The sequence below is a fragment of the Salarias fasciatus genome, chromosome 6 (assembly GCF_902148845.1).
Source record: "Salarias fasciatus chromosome 6, fSalaFa1.1, whole genome shotgun sequence".
NCBI classification, from domain to species: Eukaryota; Metazoa; Chordata; class Actinopteri; order Blenniiformes; family Blenniidae; genus Salarias; species Salarias fasciatus.
This window is the reverse complement of record NC_043750.1, coordinates 21707334-21728031: the sequence shown is the minus strand read 5'-3', so window position 1 is coordinate 21728031 and position 20698 is coordinate 21707334. Positions and strand designations below refer to the sequence as shown.

The 20698-nt window shown below is 42.9% G+C and overlaps 1 protein-coding gene across 1 annotated transcript; it reads right to left on the bottom strand.

The window, feature by feature from the left end:
- Nucleotides 1–2662: 2662 nt before the first annotated feature.
- smad1 (SMAD family member 1) lies at nt 2663–20479 on the bottom strand. Its single transcript, XM_030094611.1, has 7 exons — nt 20350–20479; nt 11568–12115; nt 7247–7510; nt 7034–7150; nt 5413–5634; nt 4986–5242; nt 2663–4002 (listed from the first exon to the last, which is right to left on the bottom strand). The coding sequence occupies exons 2-7, from the start codon at nt 11965–11967 to the stop codon at nt 3859–3861; spliced, it is 1404 nt and encodes a 467-aa protein (XP_029950471.1). The 5' UTR covers nt 11968–12115; nt 20350–20479; the 3' UTR covers nt 2663–3858.
- Between the last annotated feature and the right edge of the window lie 219 nt (nt 20480–20698).

Genomic DNA, 20698 nt, shown 5'->3' with positions numbered 1-20698 from the left:
CTTTTATTCTGAACCCGATGTAATATATCACATATTCCACTTTTTAAATATGTAATATCTGAACATTTTCAAGAGTAGAGTCATATGAATAATTCATTTTCACCTACCTGTGTGAAGCAAAACATAACTCTGAGGATGTATTGGTGACTAAACTGTGTGTATATGTTGTGAATGTGGGTCATTGTGTAGTGGTTAGCGTTCTCTCTGCACAGTAAATAATAATTGGTGGAAAATTTAAAAAAAAAAAACAACTAAAATACAGTTCTACACAAAATCATAAAACAACAAAAAAAAATAAGGCAGAGACTATTGACTATTGGCAGAACATGGACTAGCAGTCTTTCTAGGTTGAGCCTCTTTCAGATAGGATCGCCTCGACCAACCTTTGACCCTCAGTTGGATAAAGTGGGATAGAGGATGGAAGGATATTGAGAATATAAATGATGGGAGGATGCTCTGTCTGTGTCAGCCTTGAGATGGACCAGCAAACCTGACCAGAGTATCTGCCACTTTTGTCCTGGTATTGACCAAAATGAACTGCAGCTCTGGTCAGGATACAGCCAAGGTAAAACATAAGTGAGTGATCCGAATCGCTAAACCTTGAAACAAGACAGTTTGACCCTCTCTGTAGCTGGATGGTTAAGGCAGCACAACAGCAACAAAGGCGTGTAGTTTGCTGTGGATCAAGGCAGGATATCAGCGGAGAGTCAGTCTGAAATGACAATGCTCATTGTGCAGACAGAAAACATTCATCTTCATCCCCTCTTGGTTATATGAACATGATATCACCAGACTATTTCAAAGAATATTGTCTTTGAAGGCCGATCCAAAGAGTTTTAATTAAAAAGGTTCAAATTGATTGAGCACTGGCAAAACATTTAGTACAGCCATGAGACATGGACAGTCAATTCCAGTAATAAATAAAACCATAAAAAAAACAAGAATGACTGAAAATACATAAAATCCAAATCTATAAAAATAGATTTTATAATCAAAATGTCCCATGTTTATCTGTTCTATTTGTCAGGGCTATAAGGTAAAACGATTTGAGCATTTCCTGACAAATTAAACAAATTTATGACATGCATTTTTTTGACAAAGTGTGTCCTGTTGGATGAATCCCCCTCACAGAGCTTGAACTCACATTACACCACCAACACTCCAATGAAAAGCAATAATTTTTAGTTGAATGACACAATGATGTTATCAGCTGTTGGGCTTCATCAACAATAAAAACCACATATTATCTTCTGTAAGTTAAAGTTTAGCACGCAAGCTTTTTTTTTTTTTTGAACTGTTACTTCATTACATTTAAGATAAATCCAGTTCTGAGATTTTCAATGAATGAATAGTTTATAAAGGAGTGTCTGCAGCAGGGTTTCTGGAAGTTATTCGGTCTTCCAGGATCTCTGCTCCACCTGACATTTTGCTCTCTGGAATCTGGGAACAACGTGCAACCTCTTGGGAGGCAGCAGCACAAACCACTGTGCAACCGTACCACCCACGTCACACAGCCAACTGAAACTGCTGCACGCACAAACACACTCAATCCAGCCCGTGACTTCCAGGAGACCTTCTGGGAAGATGGTAATCATGGTTCCAGTTTTGTCACAGTGGGCTTCATAAAACAAAGGAAAGCCCATGGTTTTATGTATTTCCATGCAATTTACTGGAAAATACAGAGATTCTCAACACCAGAAGAGTTGGCTTTAACTTGCTCTTGTAATTGTTGGGCTCTTTAATTGAAGGTCTACATCAAAACACGCCGTTTTTCATGACTTCATAAGGAATTACACTGACTTATCTTCATTTCCTGGAGACTTACCCGAGCCGCTGACGGCAAAACTCTAAACTCAATTGCAAACAAGTCAGCCCATTTAAATAGGGTCCTTCAAATTTCCTTTTAGCCCCCAAAAGGAAGGTGCGTGTGCGCACATGCACACACAAAAGACGGAGAGAACTCATTTCCTTCTGGGGACACTGTATTGACTGTAAGTACACTTGCAGCCTTACTCCAAACCTCAGCCTGCAGTTCGGGTTATGACCCGCAGCCACTTTCAAACCAGAACTTTTCTGTTAATCTGGTATGTGCTTGAAAAACGTTTTCACATAAAAATTTGTACATCTCTCTGAGGCAAACATGCTTTTGTCCTGGTGCTATGTTGTGCTGATGGTTGAAGTATCAGGATCTGGCAGGTCACAGCCAGAACAAGTCACCGGTTCGTCACAAAGAGGCGGAAAATCATGCATTCACATTTCAACCTGCACAAAACCAGAGGCGCTGGAGAAAAGAGCAGTCACAGGATTAACATTTTTCGATCAATTTGTCAGAAATGACAGAGAAACATTGCAATTAATGAAAGAAATTTATTGAATCTTCCAGTAGAGACTTGATATTCATGGAATAAAACTGCTTTTCTGGGAGTTTTTCTTCTTTTTTTTTTACTGAGCAAAACAAAATAGGAGAAAACAAACACGAACAAAAAAAAATGCAACATGTAAAAGTGCAGACAAACAAAAAAAAAGTTCAAAATACAAAAAGAATGTAAAGAGTATACAAGTTTCATAGCAAAGAAGATTGCTCAAAGCATAAAAGAATTGAACGGCAAAATCTGCATTTTATTTAAAAAAAAAACATATCAGTAACTTCAGCAACTGATGCCTTTCTCAGTCAAGAATAAAAATTTTAATGCTCAACATTTTCCCATAAGAATCTTTTGATTTTTTTTTTTTTAAACAAGTTTTGCTCAGTCAATGTGATAAGAGAAAGAGGCACGGCTGAGGGAATATTTCTGTCCCGACTCTGACTCCAGATTTGACACATCTGATGGTTTACAGCGAAGGGACAAACAAACTCGCCTCTGCTTGACGTCCTGATCAGCTACCAGTCTTCAACGTGGAACACTACACTAACCAAACAATGCTTTGCAAAACCAGACTGCACAGCACATATTCTAATAGTGAATATATCTAAACACTATTCTTTTTATCATCTTAAAATTTATTTGAAACACAAGATGAGCAACACTTAGTCTTTTTTTTTTTTCTTTTCTTTTTGTCTGAAATGCCCTTTTAGTGCCATGCCCCCTCACTGGACCCCCGCCCTGAACGCTCAAACGCCCCATAATTCTGCCCTTGCTTCATTTATATGAAATTTGACTTTGATGTCAGAAATCCTTCACACTGCTTTACTTTATTAGTTGAAAGCTACTTTTTTTTGTGAAAGACATTTAAGTATGTAAAGATGATTAAAATCTGTCAGTCATACCGTCCTTGCTACCTTTCTGGTTTGTTAAGTGCATTTCATGCCAATCTCACTGTCGCCAGAAAAAATAATAAAAAAAAAAAACCCCAACAAACCAGCAGCTGACTGCAATCAGTGATGTGGAATGTCCCATAATTATTGTAACTACACACATTTTACAGGTGGACTTCCCAGGGAATATTTAGATGCAAACTACTTATGAGTCAGGATATTAGAACAATGAAGGGAGAAAAAAAAAAAAAACCAAAGTCATGGGAGCAAGATCAGAGAGGATGCTTGCGTCAGGATGAGTGTGATGGTCTAATTATTACAGTTGGTCACAAAGATCAAGTATCTTCCAGTTGCATCACGCTCACTTTGCTCACTCCTCTCTCCCAGTCTGTGAATGTGCCCAATTCAGACGTCCTTCAAGTAGAGAACAAACCTACTCGGTTAGCATCCTCGCGGCTCCCAGACCGCTTTGTGTTTCAGTCGCAACGCCCGTCAGTTCGGGACTGAAACACAAGCCGGTCTGGGACCGGCTCGCGCTATTTCTTGCTACTTAGACCGAAATGCTGGGGTGTGGACAGCCACGGGGCCGAGGACAGTGAGGCCTAGGAGACGGAGGAGATGGGGTTGTGGGGGGAGCCCATCTGGGTTAGCACCTTATCCAGCCACTGCAGCGGGCCGTGCAGGTGGATCTCGATCCAGCAGGGCGTGCTGGTCACATCTTGGCGGTGGTACTCTGCTCCCCATCCCTGAAACACAGGAAGATTGCCATTCATTCTGGTGTGTGTACATCAAAAACAAATGAAAATAGCAAGTAATGACCCAACGTACAGGTCTCAAAAAACCTGGAAAGATAATCACTTTATCAGATGCTTCTACTTTCATAACATTCAAAGTTTCTAGTGTATGAAATAATCTATTGTTTTGAGATACTGTCTTTTGGTTTTTCTGGATTTCTAAACAAACATTATAAACATAGAAAAAGCTCCGAAGAGAAGTTTATGTGTCATTAACCAGTAATATCTGAACATTTTCAGAAAGATTAATTTTCCATTCTATTACAATTATTTGACTTTGTTTCATCTTATTTAACATAATGACTTGACCAAAATAAGAAGTAATATCAAAATAAATGTGTAAACCAGTATAAAGACCTCGTATGAGAATATCAGGATATCTGAGCCTGTGTCAATTACATATGATCTTTTTATAATTTTATTTTATCTGTCGTCTCAAAATACTAAAATTGGAGTTAATAATTTTCTTTAATATTTTCTTTAAAATCTTCTTTAATTCTTTATTAATAATAACTGAATGGAAGTACAGCCACAAAAAACAGGTAGTCTGTATGCAGTCTGAACCTTTCACCATTGTTTTCCAAACATTTTTCACATTTCTTTACCTTTTCTGAGACTACTGGAGAAACACAGTAACATTTCTTTATTCGACCATTTAAAAAGTGACAGCATTGACTTTCTTCTGAAATCAGGCCGCACCAGGTCACTGAAACAGTGCTGTGAAATAATAACGCATTGATTTTTATATGTCTACAAGTTTTACCTCAGTGACCAACATTATCTTAATGTAACTTTTTTATGGAATAATTCTGCAGTCAGTAGCTTCTTGTTATAGGTGTGAGTTTTACTTGATACTCTGCAAAGTTAACAGTATTTCCAGAAGCATGAAGATGGATTTAAAAAAGCAGCTGGGGCAGCAGAGGGGACCAGATCACCTTGACAAAGCTCATGCGGATGGTGCACATCTTGGTGAGCTCGTAAACGGCCTCGAAGCCGTGGTTGACGGACTGGGCCAGCAGCTCGGCGAACTCCTGGTTGTTGAAAATCTTCAGGCTGCAGCCGCTGGGGATCTTGCAGACGGTTGTGGGATGGAAGCCGTGGTGGTAGTTACAGTTACGACTCTGGACGAAAATACTGCTGTCGCTCAGACACTCGGCGTAAACCTCGCCTCCCACGTAATACAGATGAACACCTGGACGCATGAGTAAGACGGCGTTAGGAGAGGCTGCTTTTAAAAAAAAACTGATAAACATCACAGTAGCTGGCCTAAAATCAATGGACTGAAATGTTTAGTCAATTGCTGTTATTGCTTTGCTCCCCTCTGACAGTGTGAATTGATTCATGACTGTCTGCGCGCCGTACCTTTGCCGATGTGCCGCCGGGTGTTCTCGATGGTGGAGTTGCGGTTGACGTTGGAGAGCAGGCCGAGGCAGAACCTGTTGCGGTTGTTGGAGGGGTCTGTGAAGCCGTCGACGAGCACGCTGGTGGAGGAAGCCTGGAACGCCTCTCCGACGCGATTGTTGAGCTCGTAGTAAACAATGGAGCACCAGTGCTTGGGTTCCTCGTAGGCGACGGGCTGCACATCTGCACAGGAAACGCATGAACGGGTCACACAAACACACACAGATATAGGACTCCTCTGAGTAGAACCACTGACGCTCGCAAACACAACTGTAAATCTTACTCATCCACACGATCACTGTCCCACCAAGCCCATAACCATGAACTGAATAAGCATACAAGGCCTTAGAGCTGCATTTGTGCACATCTCTGCTGAGCAAAATCAATTCAGACGCCTTCTGCAGCGTGCCGACTGTCTGTGGTCTGTGAGTTGGGGACAGAAAGCAGCTTGTCCATGTTCTTTGTACACAGAAATACAGATAGAATAAATCGTGTTGTTGCTCCATACGTCCTCTGCGGCGTGGCACAGGCTGGCAGGTGTGTTTTTTTCTGTCCTCTTCCCACAATAGAAACCTGCGCCCCTGTTACAGGATGCAGCTTGTGGAAAAAAAGATTGAAAAACTCCCCAAACTTCCACTTCCAGCTGACAAAACGTTCAACAGCTCTTCTCGCTGCTGCCGCTGCTGCTGCAGTCACCGTGCGTGGGCGCAATCTCTGATTGGCCTTGAGTGTGTGATGATAAAAAAATGTGCAAATATTTTCTGAGTCAGGTGTGGAAACCAACAATTCAGACAAGGGTCCTGCTATGATCCTGATGAGTGTGCAGACTAACAGCACTATGGCCGCTTTTTAATTAGCTTAAATAAATAAGGCAACATTTATGAGGATTATACTATTTTCAGGACTTTATGTGGTTAAAACATTTCTCTTCATCTGAAAACTCATAAAGCTTCTGAGCAACTCATTGTTTCATCACTGCTAAAAGTCGAGCTTTGTTTTGAGCCTGACATTTTTGAAATGGAAAACTTTGTCCGCTGTGACGTCCATTAGCTGTGGAGCGCTGATCCGTCTGTCTGGCACAACGAAATGGAAACCAAACAGGGGAGATTGCAGCAATTACTGCGCCACACATCATATTGGAAAGTTGGAGGTAATTAGTGAAGCTCATCGTTAAGGAGTTTCGAGTCATTACCACCAGCGGAGATGACACAGGCCGCAGCTTTTACAGACCTCGTAAAACTGAAGCCAGACCTTCATTTTCTGAGGCTTTGAGCTTCTCCTGAGCTCGCACCCACAAAGCCCTGCTGTAAATGGTCCGCAACACGGTGTTTTATCTGACAGGATATGGTGAAGCAACCGCACTGAGGATTTTATTTTAGTTTTTCTATTAGGGAGTTTGACTGTGAGAGGAAAAAAACTGAACAACTCAGTGAAAAACAACTACAACAAGGCTTCCCAGAAACCCTGGCACCTGCAGATCAAGGCGAGCAGGTGCAGACCGCTTCATGTGGGTGGAATGAGTGGACACAAGGACGTGTGTGTGCGTGTGTGCATGTGTGTGTGAGACAAAATGCCGCATCACCTGCCCGGTTGTTAGTCTCCAGGGGCAAGGGTGGAGCCAAGAGGTTGGTGTCCATTGGCTGAGGGCAATCCTGAGTCATCTGCTCCTCCGGGGGCATGTAGGCAGGAGGCGGGGTCTCTGCATGAGGACAGAGGCAGAAACAAGCTGGATGAGAGTTCATGTCACGGCGGAAAAAGTTGGAAGAATTCAAAGAAGGCTGGCGCGGGACGTCACCTGGCATCTGGAATGGGCTTCCGGGGTCGGAGCTGGATGGGGAGTGAGGGAAGGTGGCGCTGCTGCCGCTCCCGGGGGAGTTTGGGTAGCTGTTACCCGGCGAATGGGGAAAAGGCATGGTGTTGGCCTGGGCAAAGGATTCTGGGAAGGTTGCGTTCTGGGGCATGTGTGGCTCGTTCTGCTGCAGGGGGTTTCGGAAGCGAGGAAGCATTGTGTGCTTGGCATTGAACTCGCTGTTCCGCGGTACCAAGACAGGAGGCAGCACTGCGGAGAGGGGAGCAACAGGTGTGGGTTAAACAAAGCAGAAATAAAAAGACTTCTATTGGTGACGTCCACCACGGGTGGTCTGAACAGGGGGACAATCGGATTGTTCAATGAACAACTGGATTTTGATGAAGTTAAAATCACATCACTGACAACAGTGTAGATGCTGCAATGAAGCGAAAGCGCCCAGGTGGTCAGAACGACGCAGAGAGAGAACCTTCTTGTCATCCATCCAGTTTCAAGACGAGAGACAAAGAAAATAAACATGCTGCATGTGTTTGTTTTCATGGTGATAACATGGCAATATATGGAAACCGGCAAAATCATCAAGCTCGTTTTTATTTATCGTCCATTTAAGAGATTTATTGAATATTGTTCCAGGACTACTTGGACCCACTGCAACTGACACTTATTAAACCAGCTCCCAAAGTGGAAGTTTTGTTGAGATGCTGCTACTACGGATGTGCACCAGTGGCATGGTAAATACTTCTTCTGTGTTCGTGACAAATATGTTGGCCCCCACAGTGGCATGACTCCCACCTGAAAAGTTGTAGTGTAGACGAGGCCTCGCTATAAGCATTGAAACTACGTCTCTTTAAAGCTCCTGAAGCAGCACTGGGATACTATGAGGGTGAATGTGTAAAAACAGGCATGCTGAAGGTAATATTTGCCTCACCAAAAGAAAAAAAAAAACAATTAGCCAGTTTACATACACACTCTGTTGTCCAGTTCCTGCAGTGATCAGATTATTCAAGTGATCATTCAAACAGTGTAATTTGATATGCTTTGTGCTTCAAAGACAGTTATCTGATTATGACGAAGTGAATTAACACACCTAGAGTTATTTCCAATACTTGGATGTCTTGCCACGTGTACTCATTTGTCTGAATTATTTGTTGTAGGAAAGAACAGAAAAGAAGAAGTAATGCGGCCACAATGCTGACAGAAAACATGATTTGCAGCAGAAAGTCGACAAAGAGCCGTTGAGTAGTTTGACTTCTACGTCACTACTCTGTACTCAAAAAAAGGCTTAATAATGGACTGAAACAATGAAACTAGGTTTTTTTTCTGAATGATCATATTTCTGAAATGTATGGGAACACACCAGATACAATGATTATAATTATCTGATGACTCATATTTTCCAAATTGTTATGGCTATGTAAATGCTCATTTAACCAGAGAGGATTAGATCAGGACTGGCCGATTAGAACAGCTGGAAAATTGGATAATTGCATTTTTAGTTACAATAAAATTTTAAGAGAAATGATTTGGTGCAAAGGACATATTTTTTGGAGGAACAATTCACTGCATTTTTGCACTGGTAAGCATCATAATAAAAAGACATTTTGTTGAAATTTAACTTATATTTCTGAGTAATTTCATAAAGTTTTCTGAAATAAGATACCAAAAGACATTTGAACTGTTTGTACTAAAATAAAGTGGAAAAATTTACATTTGTACTGGATATGGTCAAAACAAAGTACAGCAACTCGCGAATAATTATCTAAGTGGTCAAGATAATAGATTCAATTTTTTGATGCACATTATAGGATATGGCATATTTTCATACATTATATGAAACCTCGAAAAGTCACATATCTGTTGCTTTTCTAGTAAGGAGCCATAAACTTCGCTATTGCCAGATCAGATTTGTGGTTTTCTGCTAGAATTGAGCTTAAAGTCAAACGATGAAGACAAAAGAAAGCGTCTCTGCGGCTCTCGATGATTCGACATTCTGAGCGCAGATGTCGCTGCATTTTTCAACTGTCAGCTTCCAGGCAGCCGGTCTTAGCCAGCAGTATTTGGCCGGGACTCTCAGATTTCTGCTCCGAAGAGACATTTTGAGGCGGGCCGCTCTCATGGAATTCATCACTTGGGGTAAATATCCTGGCTGAGGGGGCGTTCAGGTGCAGCGCCAACCACAGAGATCTGCTCCACTCGTGTCTATAAATACCTGTGCAGATAAATAAAGGAGCTGCTGAAATCTTAGATGAGGCTCAGGCCGTTGTCAGTATTCCTGCAGGTAGCCAGAGAATCAGCGTAACAGTTTATTTCAAAGGTTAGACGGGGAGCAGGCGGACAGCTGTGCTGCTACGGAGAATAGTGAGGAAAGATTGACAGGAAGCGTGAGTGTGGGCGGGGGGTGTCGAGGCAGGGAAAAATCAGGGTGTGTGGGGGTGTTTGAGCATGTGTATATGTGACGGTTTGGGGGGGGGGTAGACAGGTGCTGTGGGGTTGAGTCACCTCGGCCCTCTGCCTTCCACCCCGCTGCTGAAACAAAAAGTGTGCAAGGAAGGCAGCAAGTCTTTCCTCCCATTGTGTGTGGGTGACCGCCTTCCTGTTCCAGCCACCATCAGAGAAACTGCGCCTGCAGCCAAGTGTGTGTGCGCGTGTGCGAGTCCTAGGTTTTGTAAAACGTGTGCGAGTGTGTACATGTGTGCAAAAAAAAAAAAAAAAAATCAGGGCCTGCAGCACAGAGCATGCCCAAAACAAAGCCCTCATTCTCTCCCAGATGGAATTTCCTGCTCCATACACACACACGCACGTACGCGCACACACACACACACACACACACACACACACACACACACACACACACACACACACACACACACACACACACACACACAAACACACACACGGCCTTTTACACACTAAGCACCCTGCACACAGCTGTTTTTATCTGGTCAGCTGACCCTAATTTTCTGTTTAGCAGGAGGCCAAATAGTGTTTGATTTGTCTTATTTCTGCAGTCGAAGCTCAGACGCTCTGGAATGACCTGCCTGAGGAAATACGGCAAGTTGGGTCTCTATCTACGGCCACATCGCTTTTTAAAACAAGCTTGTATTGCTGCTTATTGTAGTTTTACTTGGGATTATTTTTGCTCAAGGTGTGTATCCGTTTCATTACAGTCCTCACTGAAATTTGCTTTATCTATTTTATTGCAGCCCATTTTTTTGTGCCTTCGCAATGAATTTAACCTGCTCTGCAATGAGTAAAAGCTTAGAAACAAAAACCTGGCAGTGATCAGAAAGATAATAGATGCAAGAGAAAAGTCAACTAGGAACATCTGCTGAAGTCGTTACAGTAAAGGAGAAGACAGGAAGTGCAGAATGGGGGTATTAGTCCACTTTCAGTATTATATGAGCATGAAACTCCTAAAAATGTCACAGAGAAGTGTTTTTAAGTTGATTAAATTCATTTGCAAATATGATAAAGAAATGAAAATTAGTATTATGAGTATTATTAGTATTATACATATAGTGGAAATTGATATATTGCTGTTATACTGTAGTTATATTATAATTATTCTGTTATATAGTATATATTTATGGGGATAAGTATATGGTATGTGTGGGTATATATTATGTATTTATAGGGATATCTGCACGGTATATGTATACATATATTATATTATGTGATGTCCTATGATGTATGATTTTAAAACTTGTTAATAGTTAAAAAGGGGTAGGAATCTCTAAAAAGTGTTTACTTCTTCCTACTCCTTTTTTCGAACGATGCTGTTATGTTGTTTTTTTTGTTTTGTTTGTTTTTGTTTGTTTTTTTTTTTCTTTTTTCTTTGATTCGCATTAACTTTCCTTTTTATCTTTTTTCTTTTTATACATGTTCGAAAAATAAATAAATTCATTCATTCATTCATTCATTCATTCAAAATGAAATAAGCACCAAATCCAACATTATTACTTCTGAATTAAAGCAACGTAAAAGAGCTACAGTGGAAAACAATTCAGCTTCAGTTTCCTTTTTGCATTTTGTGACGGGAGATGAAATCTTAAAAGTGCTCAGAATGTTTAATACCTCATCATTTGGTCTCAGACTGTAATATATTCATTTCTGCCTACTATCAGTCTTTTTTTCTCTGTAGTATCAGATCAGTTCCAATAAAAGCTGCACTCCCATCATGTTGAAGCTCATTAGATTCCACTGAAGGAAATGCTAAGTCAGAGGATTTGAAGTGCAGAAATGAATAATGACTTTTGCTGTGGATCAGCATTGGCTGTTAACCTCGATGTGGGCGTGTGGCGGCGCTCACCTGGACTGTCCACTCGTTTGTAGTGGTAGGGGTTGATGCACACGTCCTTCTGTTTGGAGCCGAAGGGGTACTCGCAGCACTCCAGCGCCTTCAGCTCGTGGTGGGACTGCAGGTCGGGCCAGCGCCACACCCGGCAGTAGATGACGTGCGGCAGCCCCTTCCGGTGGGACACCTGCAGCCGTCCGTCCAGCGAGCGAGGGATCGTCACACAGTTACTGGGCTGACCGGGGCAGCTGAGGGCGCGCTCCAGCTCCTCCATGGCTCCCTTCTTCTTCTTCAGTTTCTTGACCAGGGCGTCCACGGCCTTCTCGGCCCACTTCTCCTCTTCGTCGCCCTGCTTCCATCCCAGCAGCCGCTTGACGGCCGGGCTGGTGAAGGAGAAGAGCGAGGTGACGTTCATGGCGGATGAGCCGCCTTCCTCCCCTCTCCTGAAGGAAAAGTGGGCTGTGGTGGGAAGCTGTCCGGGCTCAGAAGGTCAGGGGTGAAACACTGTTCAGGAATTTGAAGTAATCCTCAAATTCCACTATGTGGGAGCTTCTTCTCTGTCACTGAGGAGGAAAAAAAAAACAAAATCTGTGTCAGTTAAAGTTGTTAAAACTCTCTCACAAGCTCCAGGTCACATTTATTATCTCCTTTCTTTCACAAGTTTCAACAAGTCTGAACATCGGCCTCGACTTCAGCCACTTTTCCTACAGCCGTGACGGCGCACAGCTGAGAGCTGAAAGAACGACCACCGAAAAGGCAACGCTGACTTCGCTGTTACAGCCGCCAGTCACGGCTTCTGGGAACATGGTGGCTGAGTAGAGGCGGATTCCCTCCTGTGAACGTCGGACCCCAGCAGACATTCTCCAGATAGCTTCCTGTCCGGCTTGTCACATTACCACCAATTACCGATGTCATTTCCAGCAACGGGTCTCACACACTGCATGCAGCCGACGCATCCTACAGAAAAAGACTGCTGAGGAATCCGTCCGTGGGCGTTAGACGCGCCGCTGCGGGGTTAAAGTGGGACTTTATTACTGACAAACCTCTGATGACTGATAAGGTTTGCTTCATGACACTGGGATCTGACAAGGAGGCTCTTGCGGTCCTGGAGGAAGGAGAATTCAAGTGAGCAGGCCGCCGAGGCAGATGGCCAGCAAACACTTGTTTTTTAGGGGCAGGAATGTGGCAAAGTGCAGGACAATTAAAAGGAAGTGCATGTGAACCCCAGGATAAATGTGCCCATTCACCGGCGTCCCTCAGGAGCAATTCGGTAGCCGGGAGGTGCGGGCGCTGGCTTTTAACAGGGAAAACAAGAACGCAGCGAGCACTACCACTTCCATCTCTTTTTTTTTTTTTTTCCAAGTTATGTCCGAATGCAATTAGAGAGATAAAACGTAGTTATGGTGGAGGTTTGGCCGCGGATAAATGTTCAGATGCAAACCCGGAATTGAATAAACAGCATGTGAGAAATCCAGCAGCAGTTATCCGCACTGACTCAGGGCTGAGGATGCATCACTCTCTGACAGTAAAGCCTGCAGTATATTGGATTTCCTACCAGCAGGAACAAATACATCATTAGGACTGCTCTGGAGTTATTCCTGGCCTTTCAGATTATGGGATGAATAACAATTTCTATCTTTGTCAGCCACTGCATGTGTACTTCATGCTGGCTGTCGGGCAGGGAAGTTTGAGGCGAACAGGTGCTGTTTACAACTGCGGGTGTGTGTGTGTGTGTGTGTGTGTGTGTGTGTGTGTGTGTGCGCGTAGGCCGTGAAAACATTTAACTCTTGCCAACCAGACTGACTGGAAAACCACAAGATGCGACTATAATTAGCAGTTTGAGTAACGCTGGCTGATCTAAAAAGTGACACAGAACTACAAACACAGGAGGGAGGGGACACACACACACACAGGGGCGGAGCACCATGTGTGTGAGATGAGGGCAAAAATGCATCTCCTGCGGTTCGAGTTCTCCCCTCACACCCTGCAGGCATCTGAGGAGAGTATCTCGGCAGCAGCATCGTCCCTGGCCGTTATCTCCACTTCCTCGCGGTTGCTGTGAATTCTGCGCTGAATGTGATGAAACTGTATGAAAGGACGAGGAGAGGGCGGGGTCTCTGCCTCCCTGATCTGCACTCGACCTTCAGACACACTGACAATGGCCTCTGAGATGATCTTCTGACACACGCTGATTTATTTTTTAAACAACTAGATCTCATTAAATATTGAAAAATTGAAAGGCTTTCAGTCAGTTTGATGGATCGGATGACTGAGGGCAGATCTTTCCGGTGTTTGTTTCTTCTTCTTGACACATTTTTTGACAGATGCAACTTATATCCAGGTGTGACTTGTAGTCCAGACAGTACAGTGAATAATCTTTTGCCAAGATTCTTGTCAAAATGTTAACATTATTTATACTGCAGCAGAGTAATTTTTACATTAGCCTGAACACTTACCAGTTTCACACATGATGTAATGAAATGCAAACTTACTAAACATCCCACCTATTCTAAGGCTAGTACCATAAAAGCATGTTGGTATTGTTAACTCTCACAATCATTCATAAAATAGAACAATACAAGAAGTTGAATATTGTTAGAAAATGTCTGTGACTAACAATGTAAATATTTGGTGCAGAAACCAAAAACTGATCTGATTATTTAAAAGACTCACCTAGAAGTATATTTAAATTACTCTAAAGCTTGCTTTAGATGTCAATAAATATATTTATTCATTCGCTGTGTCATCTATTGGCCTGATGGAGATGGCACACTTGATGTAAATCAAAAGATTTCCCAGAAGTCACGACCAGGCGTCTCGATATACGGCTCCGGACTTCACTCGAGTTCCTCAAACCCTTTCCTCAAAGCTACACTACATATACAGCTCTTATACAATACGTACTCATGGCTGCGTCTGTTCAGCATCAGAGGAAGAAACGAGATGAAACACTCACAAAGAAATGTCTGTGTAGTTTTAAACGATCGCACACCGATGGGTTACAGATCAATCATCAACACTGTTGGAGGGGAATGACTGCTGTTGTTCTGATTCAAAGTCTAGTAGATTTTAAAACAAGCATTTCTAATAAATGTCTAAAAGTATCTCCAGATTGTGACCTTGTAAGTGTCTGATGCTGAACTGACTCAGCACATCTGTAAAAGGCAAAACACACTCGGAGCTGAGGCTAACAATAAAACACACCGCTCAAAAGACGCAAACAGCAGCATCGTATTTGTGTCAGGGTCACAACCCAGACACACAACGAGTCATTCTGATCCACATCTCACCACAGAGCCGCTTTGATGGCCTTTGGGTAACGGCCCACGCTATCAGCACACGTTCAGCTCGAGACGAACTTTAATCCACTTCAGATGGGAGAATCCAGAAAGCGGCGCGCTCCAACATCTGCAGCAGACTTAACAATCCTCCACTGTCATTCAGCTGCAGCTGGAGGCCACATCTTCAGGATATTTCCAGCCCAAACCGTCAATAATATCTGAGTGCCAGCCTGACCACATGCTTATTTAAGAGGTCTGATATGGCGATGCGTGTTGCCTCTTTGGACAATGCTTGCCTGGAGTTGTCTGCGAAGCAGTCAAAATATAAAGGCGCCAATGTGCTTCGCTCTTCCTAAATCTATGTATAGACAAGGGTGTGTGTGTGTGTGTGTGTGTGTGTGTGTGTGTGTGTGTGTGTGTGTGTGTGTGTGATGTAACAGTGTTTTGTGCATCAACTTTTTCAACAATTCACACAAAACTCTCTCTTTTTTTATGTGTGCACTTTGTGTGAAATATTTTGTCACTGGGACAGATCTTGATATTTTCCACTTTTCACTTCGAGGAAAGTTTAAGTCACAATGTTTTCTTTTTTAATCACATTCACTGAGATTTACAGTCAACTTCACTGGTTTCAAAAAAGAGGAGCACATAAAATCTCCGGGTTGGTGACAGACAGACAAGCATCTGTCACCATTTTGCTGTATAAAACAGCGTATCGAGTAAAAAATGATCAGAGTTTATCATCGTTATCGACTCACTTTTCATCACAAACATATTTCGTCATGGTTTTAATGTGCAGCCCTAATATTTATACACAGAAAATAAAGATCTCGTAAATAAATCTGAACTCACTGGAAGAGTAAAAGAGATGATAAATTAAGGTTTTGTGCAAAAACATCACAGCAAAAGTTGCAAACTATTACCAGGTTATACCAAATTAAACACAGGTAACCAGGGTGAGGATGTTTTCCTACCTATATATCTTAACGTTTGTAACAATAGGAAGAAAAAAAAAATCAAGAAATCTGGCAACAGATCACTGCTGTGGTGTGGAGTTTATCAAGTGACTGAAGCTCTGTCCCGCTTTGAAAACTCCTGGTACAAAAGTTGGTATTTCACTCTAAAAACTGGCTGGACTGATGAAAATATAATTAATTTGAATGACCTAGTAATTAGGGCTGAACGATAAGGCAAAATTTCATATCTCGATATCCATTCCAGATATCTCGATATCGATACGATATATTACAATGGATTCAGTAAAAGTTAAGCATTTTTCAGAAAAATAAAAACATCATAATACAAAAGGATGTAAAAAAAAAAATGCAGTTTTATTCATGAGAACTCACTGCCACGACCACCAAACTGGTTTGTGCAGATTCTGCAACCGCCCTCTGCCATCAGCTGTCAACCAGTAAACGAGGTTTGTGGCTGGCTGGCCTTACCTGTGCATGGACAAGCTTACACACAGGGCAAGCAGGGGAAATCTTGATATCGTTGATTTTGAGAAACTAATGTCCTGAATGTTCATATCGCGATATCGATATGATAACGATATATTGTTCAGCCCTACTAGTAATAAATGATTTGGTAGACGTGAAAGACACCAGTTACAACTTGCAAGAGGCAAACATTTCTTTGTCCAATTACAAATGTATTCAGCTTAAAATAAATTAAAAAAAGAAAAAAGCAACTCTTCACTCATGAAAGCCTGAAACAGGTGAAAAAGAAGCCAGATTAAATAATCTTTACTTTTATTCTAATAAGTCAAACGTGGTCTATTTATGTGAGAAACGACGGCCATAAAAACAAACATCTGAATTTGCTTAACCTTGCATTGACATCTGAAAACATTACAATTTGACCAGTTTCCAGCCAGATGAGACTGATCCGTTTGAGAAGCTGGAGCTTAATGAATTACTGGTGAAAAAAATTCCAAAAACCTCAGTATTTTCACTGTTAAGTCTGATTATTGTGATCAATTGTTTCAGTTTAAATTGATTTTTAGAAATAAGCCTCTGTCCTGATTAAAAGTCCAAAGTTGCTCTATTATGATGTATGTAATGCATTAAATGTCTGTAAGTGGCCATCAAACTTTGAGTTTCCTCCTGCCGGTCTGACGCGGGGCATGGAGGAGACGTGCGGATGCCTGCAGTGGCGTTGGCCGCCGCTCTCTCCCTCCTATAAGGGCCGAAACACACGCCATCATTTACACAACGGCTCCATAAAAACCACTCCGACATTCCCCACAGCCGGGTCGGAGCGATGCGCTCCTGCGCTATTGTGTTAGCGGCGGCTTGTTATGGCCATCAGTTAGCCCAGCGGACAGAGAGCGATGCTAATGGGAGCGCAGAGTGGGATCATGCGACACTGACAGGCGGAGGCTTTGACCCACCTGGTGCGAGCTGTTAGCCACTACACCAGCCCCATGGATCATTTTGCAGCGCTCCAGTGTCTGTTAATCAATTTAGGCCTGGGCTGTGTAGGATGAGGAGGCAGTAATGATGCTCTCTGGACCCTCCCCGGGGACGCAGCATTATAAAGAAGCTACATTATTTATCAGTAGGGTCCTGGATGGGGCCTCCATTAACCCCCGCTCAATGGAGTCACAGGCAATAAACAGAGGAGTGCAGGAAGAGCGAGGGTGATAGATAAGGAGGAAGGGAGAGGAAGAAAAGGGGGATGATGCAAAGAAAGAGGGCAAGAAAAGTGAGAGTGATGTTGAAGGTGGAGATTTAAGACAGACCGAGTGTTTCAGAGTTCGAAAACACTCGAATATCTGGTCTCTTCATTGAGCCTTAGAAGATTAAGAGCCGTCGAGAGTCACTACAGGGAGAATTTTGTCACTGCCAGGATGCAAAATAAGCTTTTTCACACAATGTAAGAATGAATTTGTCATGCAAATTAAAAGAAAAGAGCAAGGAAGTCAAAATCTGTGACCAAATTCACAGACCAGGCAGAGAGCCTCATGTCTGAATTACTGAGCAGTTACAAAGAAGATATTTCAGAAATATTAACTTTGAACCTGAATCAAAAAAATAGCAACAATCATGTCAGCTGACGAGCATGATCAATTGCTGCCGCTCTGGAATCCAAATCTGTCTAACTAGAACGCAATTGGACAGAACGCAGTCTGAAGATGCTACTCTGCAAAAAGGGTTTTGTCATTCTGTCACGGACTGAATGATTCAGCTAGCACACTATTCACATTCATAAAAAGTGGCCTAAATTGGCTTTTCTGATAATTAATTATAACACACTAAGCGAGCACGACATTTGTCGGATCTGAAAGTGAGCTTGTGTGTAGCGGCAACACGCGATTAGTGTGTCTGCACTGTATTTTCATTCTAAACGAAGGTCCAATGTGTACAATAATACATCTGTCTGGAGCATCAGCTGGCCCTGTTTGTCTGTCATGCTCAACAATAACTCTTCTCCTTGCTTCCAAAAAGCACTGAGGTTAAATGGCTAACCCTTGCAGCCAGCAAATGCAGATTTTTTTTTGGCCACAGCCTCTCCAGTCAATACAATAGTCTACGAGTGGCAGCTTGAAATAACCACAGTCAGACATGAGGTGCTGCCCTTACTGACTAGACATGGCATTGACCCGGGAGGCTCCTTTAACTCACCGGGGTCACTTTTCACCTCTCACCCACACCGAGGCACACGCAACTGATGCCCCGCCAAGACTGAAGCGTGGGGGGGGGGGGGCGCGACACCCGGCCAGCCCGTCACTTCCAGCACGCCACGGAAAAACGCCCGAAAAAGTTGCGGCGCAGTTGTCGGTACGGTGGAGACTTTGAGGGGCTGAAGTGGGATCAGATTCTTTATGTCCCAGACACAGCAGTCCCCGCACACACCACCGCTGCAGACATAACCGGCAAACACATGGGTTTTCCAGCAGCTATCTCAAACATGCTTGGCACTCAGTGTTGGGTTTGTGTTGTGTTAGGGTGGACACCTCATCCCGACACATGGCAGGCTGTGTTATCCACACTCTGTGCAGACACGCATGCGAAGGGCTGCCACAGACAATTACTTTATCGACTGGTTTTGTTGAACATTTCCAAGTGCAAATTGTTTAAATGTTCAGGTCAACAAACAAGGAGGAATATAATCGAAAAGGCCAATGAATGTAAAACTGTTGCCTCAAAAATGCAAAATTTTGACAAAAGAGAACAAATGTGGACAAACAGCACCTTAGTGCGCATGCAAACAGTTTTCTCTGCCACGCCACACCACACACACACCACACACACACCACACAATCAGACCTGCATTTACATTCAAGAGAATTTCTTCAATGCTGTAAAGAAAACAAACAAAAAAAAAACAAACTCTGGGTTGATTTACAAACAATCTTGAAGCAGCACAGTGCAAGAAAGCAGAACAATAAAACAATTGGAGGTCTATTACAGACAAGGACAAATTCCTGTCCTTTGGGTAATCTGATATGTCATCTTCAATAATGTCAGGAGATCTAGCCTTAGTTGCTGTGGGTCTCTGTCCTTCTCTCTCTTTCCTTTCCTTCTGCCTCACATAGACTCGTCTGCAGACACACACTCATAAACACATGGACATAACTTCCACACATGGGACAGAAGAGCACCAGCAGTGAACACATCTCAGCAGGTCTGCACCCATCAGAAGAAAGTACGAGAAGCAGAAACTTATGAAATGTCAAGGTGCTGCAGTGTGTAATAGAGTTTTTCAGACATCAGTGTGTGATCCTGCATGTCACATGAAGGAACAACTCATCTTGTGGACCCATAACATGAGTCATAACACCATCATGTGTAGCGGGGCTGCAATACTTCACCAATCAATGAACACAACACAGCATGAACACTTTTTACAACAATTCAAGTATGCAAGTGAATCATGAAGACAACAAAAATGGAGAAGGAAAAAAAAGACATTCAAAGGATTTTCTGCTTTTCTCAGCTTCTCACCATCGTCAGTGGAATATCTGAGGATTTTAGAGAGTCAGTCAAACAGATCAAGTCATTTAAAGACATCATCCTGGGCTTTTGCACAGATGAAACTGTGCAGAGATTATTGAAGATGATAAATATGATTCAGGACCACCCACTTATTAGAATAGTGTAGCTTATCATATCAACACACCCTCTTATGTGTTTAAAGCAGCAAAAAGACTTAAAGAAGTGCCTGCTGGAAAAGCAGCAAATAGTGTATATGCAAATGAAGCATGCCTTGGTGTAATTTAAATTAATGCTACTTAAAGAATACATGCACATTTTTTGCAGCTACTCTTCAGCTTCAAGTGATAAATAAATTGAACTAAATTGCACACATGCTGGTAAATGTTGCTATATTTCAAACTCTTGACAATGTGACGAAAAGGAAAGGAAAAAAAAAAAGTTTCAAGCTGCCAAATGACACACTGCTGGGCTGATAGCTGCTGGGGTCTACTTCCTCACAAACTCAGACGTGCACCGTGTAACAAGTGACAAAGTTTTCATTCCAGCACGTTTGTGAAAAAAAGTTTACGGTACCTTGTAGTGTCGGTGCAGCCCCGGGCCGTGTCGGTGCGTCTGTCCGCGGTTCCCCCGGTGCCGTGCGATGCTGTGCGGTGCGGCGCGGCTCCTCCGGCGGCGGTGCGCTCCCTCTCTGCCTCGCTGCGCTCCGCTCTGCCCGGCCTGGCGTCACTCAGTCGCGGAGCCGCCTCACCCTCCGCTGAGCGCCAGTATCACGCCGCGGGATGCAGCCCCGAGACAACAAGAAGACCTACTTTTTACACATCCAACATCTTCATTCAGTGTGTGTAAAATGGATTATGTAAGTGTGGAGCAATGCGGGGATTTTTTTCTTCTTCTCCTCCACAAGTGGCACTTACCAGTGGGA

Bases quoted from the DNA above. Each gene is read 5' to 3' on its own strand.
- smad1 (XM_030094611.1), bottom strand. From the start codon at position 11,967: ATGAACGTCACCTCGCTCTTCTCCTTCACCAGCCCGGCCGTCAAGCGG. The intron at 7,511-11,567 runs GTGAGCGCCGCC...CCCTCTCCGCAG, and splicing joins CAAACGAGTGGACAGTCCAG to TGCTGCCTCCTGTCTTGGTA. The intron at 4,003-4,985 runs GTGATCTGGTCC...CCTGTGTTTCAG, and splicing joins TCCGCATGAGCTTTGTCAAG to GGATGGGGAGCAGAGTACCA.